The sequence below is a fragment of the Elephas maximus genome, chromosome 3 (genome assembly GCF_024166365.1).
Source record: "Elephas maximus indicus isolate mEleMax1 chromosome 3, mEleMax1 primary haplotype, whole genome shotgun sequence".
NCBI classification, from domain to species: domain Eukaryota; kingdom Metazoa; phylum Chordata; class Mammalia; order Proboscidea; family Elephantidae; genus Elephas; species Elephas maximus.
Genome location: NC_064821.1, coordinates 98326329 through 98350060, shown reverse-complemented (window position 1 = coordinate 98350060; position 23732 = coordinate 98326329). Strand labels below are relative to the sequence as shown.

Genomic DNA, 23732 nt, shown 5'->3' with positions numbered 1-23732 from the left:
CACAATAAAATGAGGTATGCCTGTACAAAAGTGAACAAGATACTGTATGCCCTAAAGCTCAGTCTGTGGGGGTGAAAGACACATAAACACACAATTACAAAACAACGCGAAAGAATGGAGGCATAGATGCAAGTATTTTATGAGTATCTGGAGGGGGAGGGAGGAGCCATAAATGTGTATGTAATGTTAGCTCTGTGAAGGGGATGGGAAGAGGCATTCCAAAGGGGCCAGCTTTAGTAAAGGCACTGAAATGAGAAACAGCAGGGTGCAGGAACTCTCCTAAAAGTGCATGCTGGAGCGAAGGTGAAAGGAGAGGAAACTGGAGGGGTCAGCATGGCCAGACAGCAGAGGGGCTGGTATGTCATGTTTGCCTTATGAAACAAAACATCTGGTACACTTCCTAACATTCCAGAAGAGGTAATCATCTCTCTACGGAATTAAGGTGAAGCCTAAATGACACTGGATTTCAGTGTAAAGGACTGATTGCTCCATCAAGGCAGGCCATCAGCTTTGCTCACTCTACAACACTGCCTGGCACAGGCATGACTGGCATTCCTCCCTTGGTTCTTTCCCCTTCACCCCTTCCCATCCAAAGGCCCCTAGGTGGCATGAAGTGTCCGAGTCCACCCAGTGTAGCTGTGGAAGAAAACGCCTGGGGGTCTGCATCCTTTAAGATCACAGCCAAGAAAATTCTACTCGGTAACACGTGGGATCTCCGTGAGTGGGAATCAACTCCACAGCGACTGACAACGCCGCCTCCGATCTGCCTCAGCAGAGCAGACAGCGGCAAAGTTCCCAGACACAGCCCTCCATGGAGATCACAGACAAGTTTGCACTTTTCTGCCCATTTTGTCGTCTATAAAATGCGGCTTACAACTATCCGCTGCTCAGGGTTGCTGTGTCGCTCAAATGAACTTATGGAAAGCGCCTACAAAAATGAAAAGGTCCATCTCGTGGCCTTGCGGCAGGAAGTGACACGACTTACAGAGGTCGAGGCCAGGTTTCCACACTGCCAAGAGTGTCCTGCCAGCCAGAATTCTGGCCTAGAGCGATTCCCAGAAGCCGGCTTGTGCGGCCTTGGGTATCCCTTCCTCCCCTTCCCCGGAGGTAACCCGATGCGGGACCGTATAACTCGCCTCTCTGAGGAAGCGCCCCCTAAGGAAAAGGGTGCAGCCGCGCCTCTCGACCAAAGGGCCGCCTCCAAGCCCCAAGCGTGGAAAACCCCGACTCTCAGCCGCCACTGCCCCAAGCAGCCCCTGGCCCTGCAGAGCGCGGTTGACCCCACCACCGCCCCAGTCCCCGGACATCCCCTCCTCGAGCGTTGGCGACGACAAGGGGTGGAGCGGTCCAACGCCCACAGCCAATAAAAGCCGAGGGTTCCTGGTCCGATCCCCTGCGCGGCTCTCCATTGGTCGCCACCCGGGTCTCGGCCCACCGAACCTTTGCGACCCGAGCCAATCGCGAGCAGGAGAGGCGATTCTCCCCCCCCACCCCCGCACCCCACCAGCTCATTCCCGGGCCAGCTCGGAGCGGGCAGCAGCGGCAGGCGCAGGCCCGCGCGGAGCGGGTGGTGGCAGTGACAGGAGGCGCCCTAGTCCCCGCGATGGAGCCCGCTGTGTCCCTGGCCGTGTGCGCGCTGCTCTTCCTGCTCTGGATCCGTGTGAAGGGGCTGGAGTTCGTGCTCATCCATCAGCGCTGGGTGTTCGTGTGCCTCTTCCTCCTGCCACTGTCGCTAATCTTCGACATCTGCTACTACGTGCGCGCCTGGGTGGTGTTCAAGCTCAGCAGCGCGCCGCGGCTGCACGAGCAGCGCGTGCGGGACATCCAGAAGCAGGTGAGTGGCGCCTGGATCCGAGAGTGGGCTGTCGGGCCGGCCTGCGCCAGGCACCAGTGGTCAAGGAGCTCCCAGGCTGATGGGACAGGGAACACGTGTGCCAATCGCTGTGTGCGAGGCAGCGGCAGCAGATAGAGAGTGCCCGGGAGGAGAATCGAGAAAGTGATGTGCGGTGCAGAGGAGGGAGCCTCAACGCCAGCCTCGGCTGGGGAGCCAAGACTTCACAGAGGAGGTGGTATCTTGGGGGGAGGCGAGGTTTGAACCAAAAATGATGATGGAGGGGGCTTCCAGGGGAAGGAACGGAATCAGCAAAGGCACTGAGGAAACAAAACATTCCTCAGATGTTTATGGAGTGCCTACCATATCCAGTGGTTAAGAGCTCAGGCTGCTAACCAAAAGATTGGCAGTTCGAATCCACCAGTCGGTCCTTGGAAACCCGGTGGGGCAGTTCTCCTCTGTCCTGTAGGGTCGCTATGAATCGGAATCTACTGGACAGAAACGGGTTTACCATATGCAGAGCACTGTGTGGGTACCAAGAGGAATATAAAGAATCCTAGCATAGAGGAAGAAGAGCAATACACAGGTAACTATCCTGAAGCGAGAAGCCTAAAGGAGGTTGAGGCAAAACGCTGGGTGAGTTCAGAGGAGGGAAGGCTTCCAGAGGATGGAGCTGAAGCTAGAGACTGGGAAGCAGGCAAACTGATGGAGAAAAGTGTATCAGGTGGAGGGACTGGTGTGAGCAAAGGCAGAGAGGGAGAACAGTGCAGGGAGGGAGGGAGAAGCTGGAGAAGTCAGTTTGGAGCTAGTTGGGGAGGGGCCATGATGCCTGGTTAAAGAGTTTGGAGTTTATTCTATAGCAGCAAGGAGCTTTTGACACTTTTAGGATAGAGGGCTGAAGTGAGCAGGTAGAGCCACTCCCCAGGTGAGGAGCCTCACAACCTCTGGTGAAGGGGTGCTCACTCCTTGGCAAGGCAGTCCTCCATCTCCAAGTAACTGTATATATCCTCAGCCCCCACAGAGCCAGTGACCAGCTGCTGCTCACAGCAGAGCTGTCTTCACTTCAGGGCTGGCATAAGCGTCGGGCCTGGGCAGTTTCTTTGCTCCTCTTCCCCTTCTTCTGTTCCTCTCTTAGTGGCATCAGGTTGCAAAGAGCTTCTGTTTCCTGCTCCCACCTATCCTCGGGTGTAGCAGCCTCCAGTTTCTGTTTGCTGCATTCTGGGTGCTGCAAACAAGACCATGAAGATAAATGCAGAGAGATGCCCCCATGAGGAGCAAGACTTGGGCAGCTGGGAGAATGCAGCAATGGAAATGCCTTGCTCAGGCTGCCCTGGGTTTTTGCTGATCACAGTCATGGCTCCAAAGCCCTGCCTACCGCCCTCCCCAACTGCACCCTCTTTCACAGTTCTTTCCACATTGTATTCAGAGTCTCCATCAGATTGTGAGCTCCTTGAAGGCAGGGACAGTGTCCAACTCTCCCCTGGCTCAGAGCAGCCCAGAGAGCATTTATTAACCTAAACTAAACCAAAGGGCTCACTGTGGTCAGGAAGACAAGGGGCCCAGCATATCAGCTGTCACATGGATGGCCACATTGGACCAGCCCACTGCCCTGGACCTGCCATGTGCCACATCCTGTGCCGTTGGCATCCCTTGTTTCTAATTCTCACAGCAATGCTGGTAGATCTTTTACCTATTTTTCAGATGGACAAAATTGAGGCTCAGACTGTAAGTCAGGTGCCCAAGATGACATAGCTCGTAAACAAGGCTGCATTCCAGGTCTGCATGACTTCAGAGCTTGAACGCCAACACTTCCTCTTTCCCATCCCTTTCCATTCTGGTTATGTTGCCTCACACGTAGCCTGTTGTAACAGCTTTCTGACCAGTTGCCCTTCTTCGGGGCCCTCTCTACCTTTCTTTGTCCTGCATACAGTCACAAGAGTCACTTTTTCACATGTCACCTGCCTGCCCAGAATCTTGGTTGGTTCCCATCAGGATCCAATCCAACCACTGATTCAGGCGTTGTAGCTTCTAAATTCACTTCATGTGGCCTGCCTTCTCAGAATGCATTCTCTGCCCCTGTAACGTCACACGTCTGGCTCGTATCAAGTTGTGGGGCTACAGAGTTGGGTAGAAGCAAGGCCTGGTTGGTCATGAAATCCCACTGCTCGTCCCTTCACCCCCAATCACAGGACTTCCTTCCTCAGTAACCTCACTTTGCTTGAATACCTCCCAGGCTGAGGAGCTCATCACTTCACATGGCACCCTGGGCTCTGACTGTAGGAAGTCCTCCTGTGCTGAGCTGTTTGCCTGACCAGCTCAAATGCAGCCTCCTTCAGGAGGCCTGACCAGTATTTGACAGGACTCTTGGTTGTAAGTGATAGAAACTCAACTTAAACTGGCATGAGCAAAAAGGGACTTTGTTGACTCAGCTACCTGAAAAGTCAAGGAGTGAAACTGACTCAGGTGTAGCAGGATCCAGAGTACTCCTCTCTCCTGTCTCCATCTCTCTGTCTGTCAGCCATCTCTTGACTCTGCTTTCCTCTGGGTCAGTTTCACTCTCAGCGAAGCCATCTCCTCATGGAGGCCTTACCAGCTTCTGGCTTACACCAGACTGGCTTAGTAACTCCAGGAGAGAGAGTGCCTCTCCTGGAACCAGGCTTATTGGCCTGGCTCCAGTCAGACCACCCCTAAAACTGTCACCAACACCAAGAGGATGGAATCAGACCTAAGTCAGTACCATGTCCTGGAGCAGGGGAAATAGAATTAGCCTCACCTGGACCAAAAGAAGATGGGATTGTTAGAAGCAGATGAAGAGGGAATGGATGGTGGCGGGTCAAAACAACTGATACCCACCTCCCCTGCCCTGGCCCATCTCAACAGGAGGGGAACAGTTCCTCCTGGGTTCCTGATAGACGTGTCAACTCCTGGGCCATTATTCTCTGTTTTGTCTTCTGCTTACTTCCAGTAGAGGTTTTGCAAATGCATTGGCAAGGTGGACCTTTCCTGCCTTCTTCTCTCCCTCTCAAAGTGACATATGCTTAATGCATGCAAATGCTTAGAACAGGACTTGGCATATAATAAGCTTCAGTACTGTTAGCTGCTATTCTGCTGACTGTTGATATGAGCCCATTCAGGCCTGACATGGAAGTTTCTTCTCCCACAAATCAAAAGCTGGACGGTTCTGGCAGTGAATCTGGGCTCCACCATTCAGTTGTATGACCTTGGGCAAGCCATTTTGCCTCTTGGTTTCCTCATTGGCAAAAGGGAATTGGTTCTTCCAGCCTCCTGGGGTTGTTGTGAGAAGTAAATGAGAAAGGTACAGTAGGTGCCTGGCACAATGAGGTCACCCAGTAAATGGTAATCATTTTTGTAATCGCTATTGTTATCAAAGCCTTACCTCAACTTCCCAGTTAATGTTTCCAAAACACCACTTTGTGATATAGCAACTTGTTGGCTTTTCTATTGGCCTTGGAGATGCCAGAAGACAGGGCCAGCTAGCCTCTCATTGCCCTGTTCCTCCCTGCATCTGGAAGGATGTAGCTCAGTAAATGTTCGCTGGCAAGTGAAGGCATTTTTCCCAGTTCCCTCTGCATGAAAGCGGGGCTGTGAGCTGCTCTGGGGATCCCTGGCAGGGCCGCTCAGCCTCTGTCCTCACGGTTGCAGGTACGAGAATGGAAGGAGCAGGGCAGCAAGACGTTCATGTGCACGGGGCGCCCTGGCTGGCTCACCATCTCACTGCGGGTTGGGAAGTACAAGAAGATACACAAAAACATCATGATCAACCTGATGGACATTCTGGAGGTGGACACCAAGAAACAGGTGAGAGCAGCAATGGTCCCTGCCTCTGGGATCATGCGGACACTGCCTTGGTGGAAGTGATTCATAGACAGACAGTTTTCACCAAGGGCATCTGTCTTAGTCACCTAGTATTGCTGTAACAGAAATACCAGAAGTGAGCAGCTTTAACAAACAAATTTATTTTCTCACAGCTTACAAACCAAACCAAACCCACTGCTGTCGAGTCAATTCCCACTCATAGTGACCCTATACAACAGAGTAGAACTGCCCGATAGCATTTCCAAGGAGCGCCTGGTGGATTCGAACTGCCAACCACTTGGTTAGCAGCCGTAGCACTTAACAACTACGCCACCAGGGTTTCCTCTCACAGCTTAGGAGGGTAGGAGTCCGAATTCGGGATGCCGGCTCTAAAGAAAGTCTTTCTCTCTGTGTTGGTTCTGGAGGAAGGCCCTTGTCTCTGAAGCTTCTGTTCCGTGGCTCCTTGGTGATCTTCATGTGGCCTCACATCTATCTTCCCCCATCTGTACTTGCTTCCTTGTTTGCTGGCTTAATCTACTCTTTTATATCTCAACAGAGATTGATTTAAGACACACTCTATACTAATCCTGCCTCATTAATATACAAAGAAAATCCATTCCCAAATGGCATTATACCCACATGTATAGGGGTTAGGATTTCTAACACACATTTTTAGGGGACACGATTCCATCCATAACAGCAATTCCGAGTAGATGGGACTGAGGCCCATGGGCTCTGCCTACCGTTGCCATCCTCTAAATCCTCATAGCCACCAACAGGAGAGATTGGTCATAGCCCCATCTCACAAGCAGGCAAACTGAGAGCTCAGGGGATTTGCATGTACTTCTATAGGAAGCCAGGAGAAAAAATGAGAGGGAAAAAAGGGAACCGGTTTAGCTCTTCTCAGTAAGGAAGTGTGTTGGTAAAAAATGGACTGTGAAGATGGCTGGGAGGAGTGAGCTTTATAACAAGCTTCCTGGGGACACACTTGTTTTTTGTTTGTTTTTTATTCTTGTTGAAAATGTAGACAGTAATACATACACCAATTCAACAATTTCTATGGGTACAGTACAGTGACTTTGATTACATTCTTCAAATTGTGCAACCATTCCCACCCTCCTTTTCCAATTTGTTCCTTCCCTATTGATGTAAACTCACAGCCTTCAGCTGCCTATCTAACCTCCCCAGTCGCTGTTATCAACTTGATCCCATATAGATAGTTCTTTAAAAGAGCACAATGCTCATTGGTAGATATCCTTTACTAATTAACCTAGACTATTTTTTATTTTGGGTTTAAAGAAGGCTTCAGGATATTTTTGGTTTAAAGTTTCAGGTGTAAAGATTGCCTCAAGGCAATAGTGTTGGGGAGTCATCTAGCCTCGATGGCTCTAGAAAGTCTGGATTCCATGAGAACTGAGATTCTCGTCTACACTTCCCCCTTTTTGATCAGGATCTGGGGACCCACATGTTTAACAGCCTTCAAAATGTGTGTACTCTCTGGTCCATCTAATAATTCTACTTCTTGAAACCTGATTTAAGGAAAAAGGAAATAAGCCTCAAAGTAATCAAAGATATATACACAGAGAGATTTTATCACAGCTTTATTTCTAGCTGAGAACAATACAATAGCCAATAATAGGGGAGTTATTAAATATGGTATATCCACAAGATGGTATTTTGCTATTATTCCGAGACCTTGGCCAAGTTTTATTTTGTAATTTTTTTAAACAGCTTTATTGAGGCATATTTGACATAAAATAAACTGCACATATTTAAAGTATACAATTTGATGACAAATTTTGACGTATGTAGGTACCCATGGGAGTCCCAACTATACCAACAATCCTGAAGAAGGCGTTGGACCAGGCAGTGTTTCATTCTGTTACACACGGGTTGCTATGAGTCGGGGTTGACTCAGTGACAACTAACGAGAACAATAGGTGTGTTCGAGGCCACCCAGAGTTGCCTCTGCAGAAAGCCTTGGCGATCTACTTCCAAAATATCAGCCATTGAAAACTCTACGGAGCACAGTTCTACTCTGACAAACATGGGGCCGCCATGAGTTGGAATTGACTCAGTGGTAACCGGTTTGGCTAGGTTTTTTATGTACCCATGAAACAGTTACATAGTCAGGACAATGCACATACCCATCGCCCCAAAATTTCCTCATGCTCCTTAGTAATCCTTTCCTCCAGCCCTTCTCCTCCTCTCCCTCTACATTCCCAGGCAAACAATGATCTGCTTTCTGTCACTATAGGTTAGTTTGAATTTAGTTTTATACAAATGAAATCATACAGTATATACTCTTTTTTGTCTGGCTTTTTTCACACAGCATAATTTTTTTGAGATCCATCCATGTTGGAGTATGTGTCAATAATACATTCCATTTTATTGCTGAATATGGTCTCTTTTTAGTTAATTTTTGTGTATGGTGTATGGTCTGGATCAAAGTTCTTTTTTTTTGCATGTGGACACACAGTTTTTCTAGCACCACTTGTTGAAAAGACAGTTCTTCTTCTGTGGAATTGCCTTTGCACCTCTTGAAATCAGTTGTATAGATTGATGGATGGATGGATGCATGGATAGATATAAATTATTTCTGTATTCTTTCTTCTGTTCTATTGTTGTATTCACCCTTATACCAATACCACACTGTCTTGATTACTGATCTTTCTGATAAGTCCATAAGAATGAGTTAAGAAGTATTCCTTTGTTGTAGTTGTTGTTAGGTGCCTTCGAGTTGGTTCCGAATCATAGCGGAACAGAATAAAACACTGCCCGGTCCTGCGCTATCCTCAAAATTATTATTATGTTTGAACCCATTGTTGCAGCCACTGTGTCAATTCATCTTGTTGAGGGTCTTCCTCAACCAAGCATGATGTCCTTCTCCAGGGGCTGGGCCCTTCTCATAACATGTCCTAAGTATGTGAGACAAAGTCTCACCATCCTTACTTCTAAGGAGCATTCTGGCTGTACTTCTAAGACAGATTTGTTTGTTCTTCTGGCAGTCCATGGTATATTCAGTATTCTTTGCCAACACCATAATGCAAACTCTTAAATTCTTGATCGGTCTTCCTTATTCATTGCCCAGCTTTTACATGCATATAAGGCCATTGACAATACCGTAGCTTGGGTTGCGTGCACCTTAGTCCTTCAAAGTGACACCTTTGCTTTTTAAACACTTTAAAGAGGTCTTTTGCAGCGGATTTGCCCAGTGCAATCCATCATTTGATTTCTTAACTGCTGCTTCCATGGGCGTTGATTGTGGATCCAAGTAAAATGAAATCCTTGACAACTTCAGTCTTTTCTCCATTTATCATGGTGCCGCTTATTGGTCCAGCTGTGAGAATTTTTATTTTCTTTATGTTGAGGTGTAATCCATGCTGAAGGCTATAGCCTTTGATCTTCGTCAGTAAGTGCTTCAAGTCCTCTTCACTTTCAGTAAGCAAGGTTGTGTCATCTGCATATCACAGGTTGTTAGTTAGTCTTCCTCCAATCCTGCACCACCAGGGCTCCTTATTAGTTATAACTCTTTATTTCAGCTGTCGTTTTAGGGTTTATAGGATCACTCTGAGTTGGAATCAACTCAAGGGCAATGGGTTTAGTTTTTGGTGAGGGTTGGTTATAATAACGCAGTGGTTAAGAGCTCGGCTGCTAACCGAAAGGTCAGCAGTTCAAATCCACCAGCCGATCCTTGCAAACCCTATGGGACGGTACTACTCTGTCTTATAGAGTTGCTGTGAGTCAAAATCGACTTGACGGCAGCAGGTTTTTTGGTTTTGATAGGACAATGGTTAAGCACTCAGCTGCTAGCCCAAAGATCAGTGGTTTGAACCCACCAGCTGCTCTGTTGGAGAAAGATGTGGTGATCTGGTTCCAGAGATTACAGCCTAGGAAACCCCATGGGGCAGTTCTACTCTTCCCTATAGGATTCCTATGAGTCAGAACCCCAACAGCAACGGGTTTTTTAGGGTTTGTAGTATGCACTTTACTTATCACAGTCTACCTTTAAATGATGTTATACCATTACACATATAGCATAAGCATCCTACAATAATATACTTTCATTTCTCTCCTCCTGGCCTTTGTGCTACTATTGACGTGCTTCTAAATTATAAATCCCACACTGCATTATTATTTTTTTAACAGTTAGTTATCTTTTAAAGAAATTTAATAATAAGGAAAAAATCTTACGTATTTACCCATGTGGCCACTATTTCTGATGCTTCTTCGTTCGATTGTGTAGGTTCGTATTTCCATCTGGTTTTACTTTCCTTCTGCCTGAAGGACCTTCTTTGACACTTCTTGTATAGTGTTTTCCTGGTGATCAATCTTTTGGCTTTCGTATGTCTGAAAATATGTTTATTTTGCCTTTGTTTTTTAAAGATATTATCATTGGGTATGGAATTTCAGGTTGACAGTTTTGGGTTTTTTCTGTCAGTACTTTAAAGGCATTGCTTCACTGTCTTCTTGCTTGTCATGTTTCTGACGAGAATCCTGTCATTGTTACTTTTGCTCCTCTGTATGTCTTCTTTCTCTAGCAGCTTTTGTCACTAGTTTTGAGCAATATGATTATGATGTGCCTTGGCATAGTTTTCTTCATAGTTCTTGTGCTTGGGGTTCTGTAAGGTTATAATTTTTCACCAAATTTGGATTTTTTTTGGCCAATTTTTCTTGAAATATTTTTTCTGCCTCCCCCTTTCTCTCCTCCTTTCTGTGGACTGCTGTTACACATGTAACAGGCCACTTGAAGTTGTCCATAGCTCAGCTCACTGATGCTGTATTCATTTTTTAAAATTGCTTTTTCTCTCCAAGTTTTATTTTGGCTATTTTCTGTTGCTATGTACTTAAATTTACTAATCTTTTCTTCTGTGATATCTAATTTGCCATTAATCCCATCCAGTATATTTTTCATCTCAGACATTATGCTTTTCATTTCTAAAAGTTCATTTTGGGCCTTTTAAATATCTTTTAGTGTCTCTGCTTAACTTTTTTAACATGGGGGATACAGTTAAAACTATTTTAATGTCCTTGTTTGCTAATTTTAATGTCTGCATCAGTTCTGGGTCTATTTTGATTAATTGATATTTCTCCTTATTATAGGTTGTATCTTCCTGTCTTTTTATATGCTTGGTAACATTTGATTGGATTCTAGATATTGTGAACATTACCTTTTTGGGTGCTGGATAGTTTTGTATTTATATAAATCTTCTTGAGCTCTCTTCTGGGATGCAATTAAGTTACTTGGAAATAGTTTGATCCTGTTGGGTCTTTATTTTTTAGGTGGGGTCAGAACAGCATTTAATCTAGAGCTAATTATTCTGCACTGCTGAGGCAAGACTCTTCTCAGTACTCTACGCAATGCCCTATGAATCATGAGGTTTTCCAGTCTAGCTCATGGGAACAGACACTGGCTGCTGACATGTATGAGCCCCTGCTAATATTCTTTCCAGTGGTTCTTTTCCAGGCCTTGTTCTTATTGTATGCCGTTGAATCGATTCTGACTCGTAGTGACTCCATATGACAGCGTAGAACTGCTCCATAGGGTTTCCCAGGCTATAATCTTCATAGGAGCAGATCACCAGGTCTTTCTCCCATGGAGCCATTGGTGAGTTCAAACTGCTGACTTTTTGGTTAGCAGCCAAGTGCTTAACCATTGCTCCACCGGCGCTCCTGACCCTCCTTGACTTTAGCTTCTGGCAATTCCTCACGTGTGTGCCTTGATCGCCACTCAGTTAAATACTTGAGGGGCATCCTTTGAAGTTCTTCCAAGTTTTCTTTCTGTACAACTGTCTACTCTCCTGCAAATTCTAGCTACCTTGGTCTTTTAGGGGCTCTCATCTCCATCTACTCAACTCAGGGAGTCCGATGAACTCCACCTGGGTTCCCCCTTCCTGCGCTGAGGCCTGGATACTCTCTCCAGGCAGTTAGCTGGGGCATTCATAGAATTCACCTTGTTTATTTCTTATCTCTGAAGGATCACTGACTTTCATTGCCTAACGTCCAGAATCTGAAAACTGTCGTTTCGTGTATTTTGTCTTTTTTTCAGGTTTGTTGTTAGGTGCTGTTAAGTCGGTTCTGACTCATAGTGATCCTATGTACAACAGAATGCAACACTGCCCAGTCTTACACCATCGTCACAATCGTTGTTATGTTTGAGTCCATTGTTGCAGCCACTATGTCAATCCATCTAATAAGGGTCTTCCTCTTTTTCACTGACCCTCTACTTTACTAAGCTGGGTGTCCTTCTCCAGGGCCTGGGTCCTCCTGATAACATGTCCAAAGTATGTAAAAGGAAGTCTCACCATCCTCGCTTCTCAGGAGCATTCTGGCTGTACTTTTTCCAAGAGAGATTTATTCGTTCTTCTGGCAGCCATGATATAGTCAGTGTTCTTTGCCCACACCATAGTTCAAAGGCATCAACTCTTCTGTCTTCCTTATTCATTGTCCAGCTTTCACATGCATATGAGGCGATTGAAAATACCATGGCTTGGGTCAGGTGCACCTTGGTCCTCAGAGTAGCATCATTGCTTTCCAACACTTTAAAGAGGTCCTTTGCAGCAGATTTGCCCAATGCGATACATCGTTTGTGCACTATATATGTGTTGCATTAAGCCATACAAAATAGCAATATAATTATGCATAGAAAAAAAGCTGAAAGTAAATACACTCCAGAATAAACATTGGTAACTCTGAAGAATTAGGATGGATCATTTTCATTTCCTTCCTAATAGATGCTGTATCTTCCAAATGAATGTTTTTTCTATAATCTAGGAGGCAGAACAAACACCAAAACTAAGCAGTAAGTATAATGATACTTGAAAGGATGAAATTAAATACTGGTAAACCCAGAGCCAGAAATCACATTCACTGTGACTAAAGGCAGTGTAATGTTCTAGAAAGAGTCCACAAAGGCTATGAGTAAACCCGGCGCTGAGTATTTGGAAAATTTGGAATGACATGCTTTGCACGTCCCCATTAGTCTTGGCAGCTTCCATGTGACCCAGGGTCTCTTTTCTTGTGTCAACAGATTGTCCGTGTGGAGCCCTTGGTGACCATGGGTCAGGTGACTGCCCTGCTGACTTCCATTGGCTGGACTCTGCCTGTGTTGCCCGAGCTCGATGACCTCACCGTAGGTAAGCACCTCATGTTAAGGGGCAAGAGGAGTCAGAGAATGCCAGAATCAGAGTTGAGGGCCTTTCCTCACCATCCACCTCTATTCCATCTGCAGCAGAAGTCATCCGTCTCTACTCACCCAGCTGCCATGACAGGGCAATCACTGCCTGCCATTCCATTTCTGAACAGCTCAAGTTACCAGACAGTACTTCTTATTTCTAGCTAGAAGCTGCTTCTCTGTGACTTGTATCCATTGCTCCTAACTCTATCCTGTGGAACAGAATGTCTAGTTTCTCTTCCCTTCCACAGAATTCACAGCCCCAAAATCTTTTCTTCTCCAAGGGAGACACCTGCAATTCTTTTAACTATTCCCCTGAGACACAGCTTCCTGCCACCCTACCAAGGTCCCTCTTGACATGAATGCACAGTTTTCTGAGTTGGGTGTAGCAAGAGCTGAGGCTATGAGCACCCTTGACAGGGTTTTCCCACCCATTCCCTGCCTCCAGGCAGGCCCTCCTTTTCTTTTCTGAACTCTTCCCTAAGTCAGCAGCCCCATTTCTTCTATCTTTGCCCTGCTCCCCTCATGCCATGAGCTCCCCCAGTTCCAGTGAGGTGCCCTGTACTCAAGCAGTTCCCACCCTGCACCCTGCAGCCTTCCCTGGCTAACACGTGTGTCTCTGCAGGGGGCTTGATCATGGGCACTGGCATCGAGTCGTCATCCCACAAGTATGGTCTGTTCCAGCACATCTGTACAGCCTATGAGCTGGTCCTAGCTGATGGCAGCTTTGTGCGATGTACGCCGGTGAGTTTAGGAATGGGGGGCGTCCACACCAGCCTGGGCATCAAAGATCTCAGGGGTGGGGAAGTGGCTCACTTAGGGATGCTTCCTTTCAAATGCTTCAGGGATGCATCCAACACTTGTTCAGCCTAGGTCTCTACCCATGATAGTAACAAACGTTAATATAGCCCTTTATAGTTATTCAGAAGGAGCTCAGATGGTTCAGTGGTTAATTGCTCAGCTGCTAAGTGAAAGGTTGGCATTTTGAACCCACCAGCCACTCCGTAGGAGAAAGATGTGGCAGTCTGCCGCTGTAAAAATTACAGCCTTGGAAACCCTGTGGGGCAGTTCTACTCTGTCCTCTAGGGTCACTATGAGTCCGAATCCACTTGTCAGCAATGGGTTTGCTTTGGTTATAGTTATTCAGGCTCTATTTAAATGCTTTATATATGTTAATGCATTTAGTTCTTCCACAAACTTATGAGGTAAATAGTAGTAATATCCCCATTTTACAGATAGAAAACTAAAGCACGGAGAGATTAATAAACTTGCCCAAAGTCATACAGCTAGTAAATGGCTGAGCTAGGATTCAAACTCACATAATGTGGTTCCCAGATCTATGCCCTTAGCCATTCATGTTCCTTATACCATATTGCTAGATGTGAGGTGTAGCTAAAAGCATTAAGAGGAACTGTTTTGGAGAAATAAAAGATAATCCTACCACCCAGAGTGGGACACAAACATTTAAGACTTCTTACCCTAAAAAGTGGGACTGGATTAAAAGTTCGAATAAACTCAGATCCCTGCTAGCATGTTTAAGGGGCACTGAGATGGGAGGGAGAGTCTGAGCCTTTTGAAGTGGATGTTTCAGAAGTCACCAGAGGGTGGCCTCACAAAAGAGAGCCCAGGGAAGGACTTGGGAGCTCTGATCTTGGATGAGAGAGACCCTTTTCAGGACTCACATCTGTTCAGCACATTTCCCTAAACACTTGCCTGGGCCTTGCCCTCTAACCTGCTTCTTATCAACAGACAAAGGAGACAAACCTTCATGAATCACCTCCCTCCTCTGAGGCTCACTTCCATTATCTAATAAAGGCATTGTCAGGAGGAGGAAGTTGATATTATATGTGAATCTCCTGGCATCAAGCCCAGTACATAGCAGGTGCATGGTTATCACTGTTGAGATCATGACAGTGTGATTAGGTGGTAGCCCAGTTCTGCTGTTCTGGAGGCTTCTGCTGGCCTGCCATGGAGCTTCTCTGCTCCAGCTCCCCTCACCCACCCTGCTCGCCACCGAGGCCTCCCAGGTTTAGCAGAGACTGCACAGGGGTGTCGTCTTGGGAAAGCCAAGACAAGGCCGGCATTTTTCAAAAGGAGCCTTATTTAATCAAAGAATCTGAATTAGATTAGCCAGGGAGAAGTCGGCTGTCTGTCTTCAAGACAAAAACCAAAACAGGAAAATGGCGAAGTTAGAAACAGATGTATAGAACCAGATACGTGTTGTAGGAAGAAGGCTGGATTGGGAGGTGCACATTTCTTGCCTGAGCCACGGTCAGGGCCAGATTACCCAATAAGGTATGTACGGGCCCAATTTTGTCTTCCCAGCAATCTGCACAATTTCACCTATCCCCCATCATGTCAAAGATGCAGTGAAACCCTTGTGAAACTGCTCACCATATATTAGCAAATAAATACAGTTTTGCCCGTGAGTACTTTGCTCAATGCAAGCCAGTACATACCGTTTTACTGATCAGTCCTGCCCTGCCTGGCACTGTTGCCTTTGACTTTCTGAGAAGCCTTGGGTGAGTTATGTCACCTCTTGGAGCCTGCATTTCTTTACTTGTCAAATGAGAATATCAATGTTTTCTCTCCCTGGGTGTTGGGAGGATTACACAAGCTAATGGACTGAAAAGGCTTTGTAAATTTTAGTAACAGCCCAGACCAGAAGAACTAAATGGTGCCCAGCTACAGCTTCTGAATGTTCTACTCAGGGAGACAAGAGATGAATCCTGATAAGGAGGGAGAAAATTGTGGAACAGAATTATTTTCTTAAAGAATCCAGACTTACTAGACCTATTGAGGCTGAAGGAATCCCCCAGACTATGGCTCTGAGTCGCTCTTCAGATCTTGAATTGAAAATATCCCCTGCAGTCACCTTTAAACTAAGAGTTTAGCCCAAAGAATAAAGATTGTCACCCCTGAGTATTGCATTTCTTTTAAAAAAAAAAAAAAGAAAAATCTGTTTAAGACCAAAGGGTCAACAGCTATCTTAAGGCACAGATGAGGAGGTTAGAGGGCAGGGAGATTAAATAAATGGAAGTGAAACAACTGTAACAAAAATAACGAGAATGTTGGCACAATGTGAAGAATGTAACCAATGTCACTGATCATTATGTCTAGAAACTGGAATAGCAGTGGGTTTTGCTATGTATATTTTCACCAAAAATAAAATTAAAAAAAAAAAAACTTTTAGTAACAGCCCAGAAGGAAGGCATTTTAATGTTTCCTGGTTACTTTGACTCTCAATAAGGCTCAGCTCTTTTTTCAGCCTGGCCTGGTACCTGTGCCCCTTAGTCCCCCATTTTGGGTCTTTGGGCAGTGCTGGTCATGGCCTCATTCCTGGTTAGCTGTGGCTCAGGTACTGTGCCTGGGTGGAGAAGGGAAGATGCTCTCTCAGTGAGCATCTCCGATACAGAGGGCAATATAAGGCCAAAAGTTGTGTTGAAGCTGCAGAAGAGTTGTACCCCTATTACACAGAAGGGAAAATTGAATCCCAGAAAGTACAGTTTGTAAAATTCTTTGTATGGGTTTACACAGCGAAATAGTAACAGAACAGGATCTTAGCCTAGGCCTCCTGGCTGAGACCCTAGGTTCTTTGTTCCCCCATTGAACACATACGAGAATGTGAGGTCCAGGGTTCAAGCTCTCTGTGTTGCCTCTATCTCACAGTCTGAAAACTCAGATCTGTTCTATGCTGTGCCCTGGTCCTGTGGGACACTGGGCTTCCTGGTGACCGCTGAGATCCGCATCATCCCTGCCAAGAAGTACGTCAAGCTGCGCTTTGAGCCAGTACGGGGCCTGGAGAATATCTGTGACAAGTTCTCCCGCGAGTCCCAGCAGCTGGAGAACCACTTCGTGGAAGGGCTGCTATACTCCCTGGATGAGGCCGTCATCATGACAGGCGTCATGACAGACGAAGCAGAGCCCAGCAAGGTAGGCCAGGTGTCACCTCTGTGGACTGAGGCCTGAAGAGAAGGGAGACATGGGGGAGGCTGGAACCTTCACCCCACCCTGACCTGGCAGCCGCCCTCTTTGAAGCTGCTCCCTGGGTCAGCCTACCTGGGGTCAGGCAACAAGACTTGAAGTCCAGGCTTTTGTGGGCAGTGAGAAAACTTCTGTTTACCGTGCCCCTACCACCTACCAGGCATGGGCTTGCTTCTTGAGAGGTGTAATCTTTGATCCTCACAACAACCGCATTTTATATCTTTTTACAAAAGATAGTGTAATGCTTCCATAAGATGACAAAGCCAAAGTTGGAGATTGATTGCCCCCCGCCACCCCCATTGGGTTTTTTTGTTTTGTTTTGTGCTTTGGATGAAGGTTTACAGAGCAAATTAGTTTCTCATTAATCAATTAATACACATATTGTTTTGTGACATTGGTTGCCGACCTGCAACTTGTCAACACTCTCCCATTCTTGACTTTGGCTTCCCCATTTCCATTCGTCCAGCTTTCCTAACCCTTCCTGCCTTCTTGTCCTTGCCCCTGGGCTGGTGTGCCCATTTAGTCTTGTACATGCAGTTGAACTACATGTATTATTTGTTTTATGGGCTTGTCTAATCTTTAGCTGAAGGGTGAACCTCAGGAGTGATTTCAGTACTGAGTTAAAAGGGTATCCGGGGGCTATACTCTCAGGGTTTCTCTAGTCTCTGTCAGACCAGTAAGTCTGGTTTTCTTTTCTGTTTAATGAGTTAGAATTTTGTTCTACATTTTTCTGTAGCACTGTGCGGGACCCTCTATTGTGATCCCTGTCAGTGGCAGTGGTAGCCAGGCACCATCTAGTTGTGCTAGACTCAGTCGGGCAGTGATAGCCGGGTACCACTTAGTTGTGCTGGACTCAGTCTGGTGGAGGCTGTGGTAGTTGTAGTCCAGTAGTCCTTTGGATGAATTTTTCCATTGTTTCTTTGGTTTTCTTCATTCTCCCTTGCTCCGAACTGGGTGGGACGAGTGAAGTATCTTAAACGGCCACTCACAAGCTCTTAAGACCCCTAATGCTACTCACCAAATTAGAACTAGAACATTTTCTCTATAAATGTTATGCCAATTGAACTAGGTGGCACCCAAGACTATGGTCCCTGACCCTCAACCCAGTAATTCAGTTCCTCAGGGAGTTTGGCTTCTATGACTTTGCCTTGGTCGAGTTGTGATGACTTCTCCAGTACTGTGTACTGTCTTACCCTTCACCAAATTTACCACTTATCTATACTCGAGTGTTTTTCCCTTCCCATCCCTCCCCTCCCTCGTAACCATCAAAGATTGTTTCTTTCTGTATGCAAACCTTTTCATGGAGTTTTTATAATAATGGTTTCATACAGTATTTGTCCCTTGTGATTGACTTATTTTACTCGGCATAATGCCCTCCAGATTCATCCATGTTGTGAGATGTTTCATGGATTCATCATTGTTCTTTATCGCTGCGTAGTATTACCATAGTTTCTCCATTCATCTGTTGATGGGTACTTAGGTTGCTTCCATCTTTTTGCTGTTGTGGATAATGCTGCAATGAACATGGGTGTGCGTATGTCTATTTGTGTGACAGCTCTTATTTCTCTAGGATATATGCTGATGACTAGGCTTGCTGGATTGTATGGTATTTCTATTTCTAGCTTTTTAAGGGAGAGCCATATTGTTTTCCAGCAGTGCATAAGAGTTCCAATCTCCCCAAAGCCTCTGCGACATTTCTTATTTTGTTTTTTTGATTCATGCCAGTAATGTCGGTGTGAGATGGTATTTCATTGTAGTTTTGATTTGCATTTCTCTAATGAGGTTAAGAGCCAAGTCATCGTGCTACGGCTGCTAACCAAAAGGTTGGCAGTATGAATCTACCAGCTGCTTATTGGAGACCTTATGGAACAGTTCTACTCTGTCCTATAGGGTCACTATGAGTCGGAATGGAGTTGAGGACAGTGGGTGGGTTTATGGCTAATGATCACGAGCATTTCCTCACATGCCTGTTAGTTACCCGAATGTCTTCTTTGGTGATGGAGGCTGATGTGATGCCTTGGAATTCAGATTGACACTTTATTCAGTTTATACCACGTACGTTTTAACAGCATTTTCCCCCCATTTTGAAAGGATTTGTCCTTATCATAAGAGACTTGGAAAGTATAAGCAAATAAAAGGAAAGAAAAGACTCTGCGTACAAACATGACCCAAAGCCAACTGTTGCTAATGTGTTTGGTATATTTTTTTCTTCTCTTTTTCTGTGCATAGATTTTTTTTTAAGTTTTTTAATTACAAAAGTAGTATAACAATATTGAAATAAACACAGAAAAAGTTAAAGTGCATCTCCCCACCCCCAGGCACACTCCAGGATAACCGCTAGTCACAGTTCGGTGTGTGTTCTTCTAGAGTTATTTCTCTGCGTGTGTGTGTGTGAACATACATGTGTTTCATCTCATAGTATTCAGGTGTTGGGTGAAAATAACTTATTTAACTCATTGCTTACTGATATCATTTATGTTCCTTAAAATATCTTGCTCTTACAAATGAGATCGCGCTGAAGATTTTTTCATGTTTCTCCTTGCCCTGTTGTACAATAATTTCTCTAGGGTTGAGTCAAAAAAATGAAATTCCTGGCCCAAGGATTTGAGCCCATTAATAGTGATAGATAACTCCTAAGAGCCCTCAAAAGAAGAGCCTCAAAAGAATGTCCCTACATTCCTACCAGCCCCAGATAGTATCACTCTTTAGGCTTCACCGGCCTGATAGGGTTAAAAATAGTATCTCCTGGCTTTATTTTGCAGTTCTCGGGTCACTTGCCAAGTCGAGCATTTCTTTGCCTAGTTTATGGCTTGTTGGTCTTCGGCTTTGATAACCTGTTCAAATATATAACCTGCTCTTCTCGTTTAGTGTGACAAGCATTTCCATTTACTACTACACCCACACACCCACTGCCGTCGAGTCAATTCTGACTCATAGCAACCCTGTAGGACAGAGTAGAACTGCCCCATAGAGTTTCCAAGGAGTGCCTGGTGGATTTGAACTGCCCACCTCTTGGTTAGCAGCCTAGCACTTAACCACTACGCCACCAGGGTTTCCCTCTTTACTATGAGGTTGTATTTAATGTCTGCAGAACATTTCATTGAGCAAATGCACTCTCATTTACTAAACTATTGCCCTATTGCTGGAAATTTAAGCTGCTTCCAGTCTTTTCATTACTTTAATTAATGTAGCAACAAACGCCTTTCAATTTTGTTTTTTATTGTGCTTTAGATGAAAGTTTACAGCTCAAGTTAGTTTCTCATTCAAAAATTTATACACATATTGTTCCGTGACATTGGTTGCAATCCCAGCACTGTGACAGCACTCTCCTTTCCACCCCGCCTTCCCTGTGTCCATTCCTCCAGATTTTCTGTCCCTTCCTGACCTTTTTCCTGACCTCTTGTCTTACTTTTGGGCAGGAGTTACCCATTTGGTCTCGTATATTTGATTGAACTAAGATGCACCTTCCTCATGTGTATTATCGTTTATTTTCTAGGCCTGTCTAATTGTTGTCTGAAAAGTGAGCTTTGGGAGTGGCTTCAGTTCTGAGTTAGCAGTGTGTCTGGAGCCCATAGTCTTGGGGGTTCTCTTAAAGCTCTTGGTCTGTATTTATTGAGTTAAAACACTTCAAAGTTGGAAAGACCTCGAAAATCATCTGGTACAATCCCCTCTCTAAATAAGGAAATGAGGCCAAGAGAGGGAAAAACAACTCCTGAGGACACACAGCTAGCGTGAGGCGGGTTTAAATTCCAGTCTCTGACTCCCAGTTTGGTGTTCATTCCCCTACATCTCAGCTTCTAGAGTTATCATCATCCACAAACATTGATTGAGCACCCACTCCTTGTGGGACACTGTGGTGAGCACTGGAGAGGGGGATCGTGGAACAGAGGTGGGAACTCTGGGGCATGGAGCCAAAGTACCCATGTTCAAGGCCAGGGCTGGGCCTGGCCTTCCCAGCCTCTGGCTCTGCCTGACCCTGGCCAGAGCCCTGTCAGTGTGCGTTGAATAGATACACCTAGCAAGGATATCTGGACCAGAGAGGTTGTCCTACTTCTCAGAGGTAGTAAAGTTCAGCTAGGGACTCAAGGGGCATTGCCACCCCTACTCTATCTAAAATGGCTCTGCTATAATCTGTTTGACGTACTAGCTACTATCTAAGGTTACTGTCTTAGTCATCCACCACTGCCATAACAGCAATACCGCAAGTGGATGGCTTTAACAAAGAGAAGTTTATTGTCTCCCAGTCTAGTAGGCTAGAAATCCGAATTCAGGGCATCAGCGCCAGAGGAAGGCTTTCTGTCTCTGTAGGCTCTGGAGGAAGGTCTTTGTCCTTAATCTTCCCCTGGTCCAGGAGCTTCTCAGGCCCGGAGACCCCATGTCCAAAGGACACGCTCTGCTCCTGGTGCTGCTTTCTTGGTGGTTTGAGGTCTATAACTCCCTGCTTGCTTCCCTTTCCTTTTATCTCTTGGGGGAAACTCTGTTTATCTTGGATCAGGGAGGTGACCTGTATAAGGGTGGTGTTACAATCCCACCCTAATCCTCTTAACATAAAATTAAAATCACAAAATGGACAACCACACATGCTATAACCAAGTTGATACGCACGTTTTGGGGGGACACAATTCAAACCATGACAGTTATGATTGGACAAGTGAGTTTGTACAGCTTTTCACATGTTCGAACACCCTGACCCAATTACTGTGTTTCCCCAGGAGAAGATCAAGACCAGAGAGCCTTGCTCCCTTGGCATCAGTGGCAGAGGGACCAGACCTGAAGGCCCACAGACATTTGTCATGTGCCCTGAGGAGCAAGACCTGATGGGAACAGGGCTGGCCACAGACAATGGTAGAAACCATAACACGTAGACTTTTCATTGCAGGAACATTTCTTCCAAACGTTCCTGTTTGGAAGGCTGCACAGGAAGTGTGCCAGGCATTGTGATAGGTTCTTTGCGACTGTGTCCTGTGGAAGACTCACTGCAGCCCTGCCAGGAGGCAACCTACCTCATTTTACAGGGGAGGAAGTGTTAGGGCTGGAGCTGGAACGCTTGCAGTCACCTGGCCTCCCCAACCCAAGTATGTTCTGGGACAGACATATGGTCTGGGCTCTGTACCCGACCCTGGGCTTCTCTGGCATGGATGGCCCTGATGAGCTCGTGAGCAACAGGAGCACCTGTGATCAAGGTACCCCAGAGTCTCGATTCCATTCTGCAGCCAGCACCACAGCCAAGTATACGGTCAGGCCCTACCTGGGGTTGGGTGAAGTTGCTCTGCTTTCTGTTGGGTTTCACTCTCCTTTGATTCACAGGCAGAGGCTGATGTATGGTGCCCTTGCCCTGCCCCTTAGGATCTACACTAAAGCTGATTTGGGCAAACAGGCTCTTCAGCCCTAGTTCCCTGGCATGTCTGGTCCCTGGCTCTCTCCCTGCAGAGTAACCTATTAGCAGAGTGGGCTAACACAGGAGGGTGATGCCAGACAAGCTGCAGGTGCTGGCTGCCAGAGGGTAAGGGGCGAGGGGCTGCCTGGCTCCAGCATAGAGTGGGGCAAGAGGCAATGAGAAGCAGGGAACTGATGCTGCACCCTGCTGTGGACCGGGCAGCACACTTGGAACTTAGTACATTAGATCTTTTAATCTTCTCAAGCACCCCAGGAGTAGTTATGTTACCGGAATAAGGTTCTTGCCTCTCACTGGTCAAGAATGAACAGGTAAGGCACGTAGTTTTCCACACGAGCAAAGCTTTATTGAAGAGGCTCGCAAGCACAGACGAGGAGGGCCTAGAGCAACGCGTACCCTCATCTCACAGAACAAAAGACTGGCCTGAGTTTTTAAAAGTTCTTAGGTGGGAAAAGATTCATGTTTATTCATAGGCACAGGCGGGGGATATGTTAACTAAGGTGCACTTGCAGCAGCTTTCCAAGATGGCTCCTGTCCTGGAGGCCTCTGGGATTCATAGCAGAGCTTATTATGGGGTGTGGTACCTGCGCAGTCTCCCGCTCCCCGCTCCCTGGGTGGATTCTCACTGCCCCTGGTGGAAGGTCACACAGGGGTCACAGGTGGATATTCTGCACATGTCCCTGGGCCTGGTCTTCTCCAACTGCTTCTGAAAGGCAACTTTAAAGAAGTTTGCAGTCTGTTTTTAGATACCCTGCCCCATTGTTCTGGAGAATGGCTTTCTTTCTGTGCCCTGGCCCATTTCTTGTTATTTTGTTTGCAGATTTGGGGCTCCTCTGTTCCTTGTCTTACTAAGTCTCTAGGTTCCGTACTCAACCCCCTATTACCTCTCTGATAAAAAAAAACAAAACCCTATAGCCTATTTCTCTTTTACTTGTTTCTCCTCTAACCACAGCAGTCTCTTCGCAATTTCTCAAACAGGTACCCTCTGATCTCAGGGCCTCTGCTCCCTGTCTTAGTTAATGTCTCAATCTTCGCCTCGCAGCAAATGAGGCTCAGAGAGATTAAGTAACCTGCTCAGGATCAACCAAGTGTGATATAAGTAGGAAAAGCAAATTGCCAACAGCATGCATAGGATAAAGAGCCCTGGTGGGCAGCAGTTAAGTGCTCAGCTGCTAACTGTAAGGTTGATGGTTTGAACCCCCTATTGGCTCCACAGGAGAAAGACCTAGTGATCTGCTCACATAAAGATTACAGCCTAGAAAACCCCAAGGGGCAGTTCTACTCTGTCACATGGGGTCACTAGGAGTCCAAATCAACTTGACAGTACCTGGCAACAACAACAACAACATGCATAGGATGGTCCCATTTTATGAATTGTGTGTGTGTATATGTACAGAAAATAAAGCCTAGTAAGTATCAATTTCAGCCATTATCCCTGGAGGGTTAGGCAACAGGGGTTTTTCACTTTCCAAGTTACGTTTTCTACAGTGTTTGAAGTTTTCAGAAAGTACGTATTGCTTTTGGAATCAGGG

The 23732-nt window shown here is 46.0% G+C and overlaps 1 protein-coding gene across 1 annotated transcript in view; it reads left to right on the top strand.

Moving 5' to 3' along the window:
- The first annotated feature begins 1501 nt into the window (after positions 1 to 1501).
- Positions 1502 to 23732, top strand: part of DHCR24 (24-dehydrocholesterol reductase) — a 41631-nt gene continuing 19400 nt past the window's right edge. The window contains exons 1-5 of the mRNA XM_049879359.1: positions 1502 to 1834; positions 5495 to 5650; positions 12678 to 12783; positions 13447 to 13565; positions 16491 to 16754. Coding sequence (XP_049735316.1) covers positions 1604 to 1834; positions 5495 to 5650; positions 12678 to 12783; positions 13447 to 13565; positions 16491 to 16754 — 876 coding nt within the window. The 5' untranslated portion in view covers positions 1502 to 1603. The remainder of the gene's footprint in view (positions 1835 to 5494; positions 5651 to 12677; positions 12784 to 13446; positions 13566 to 16490; positions 16755 to 23732) is intronic.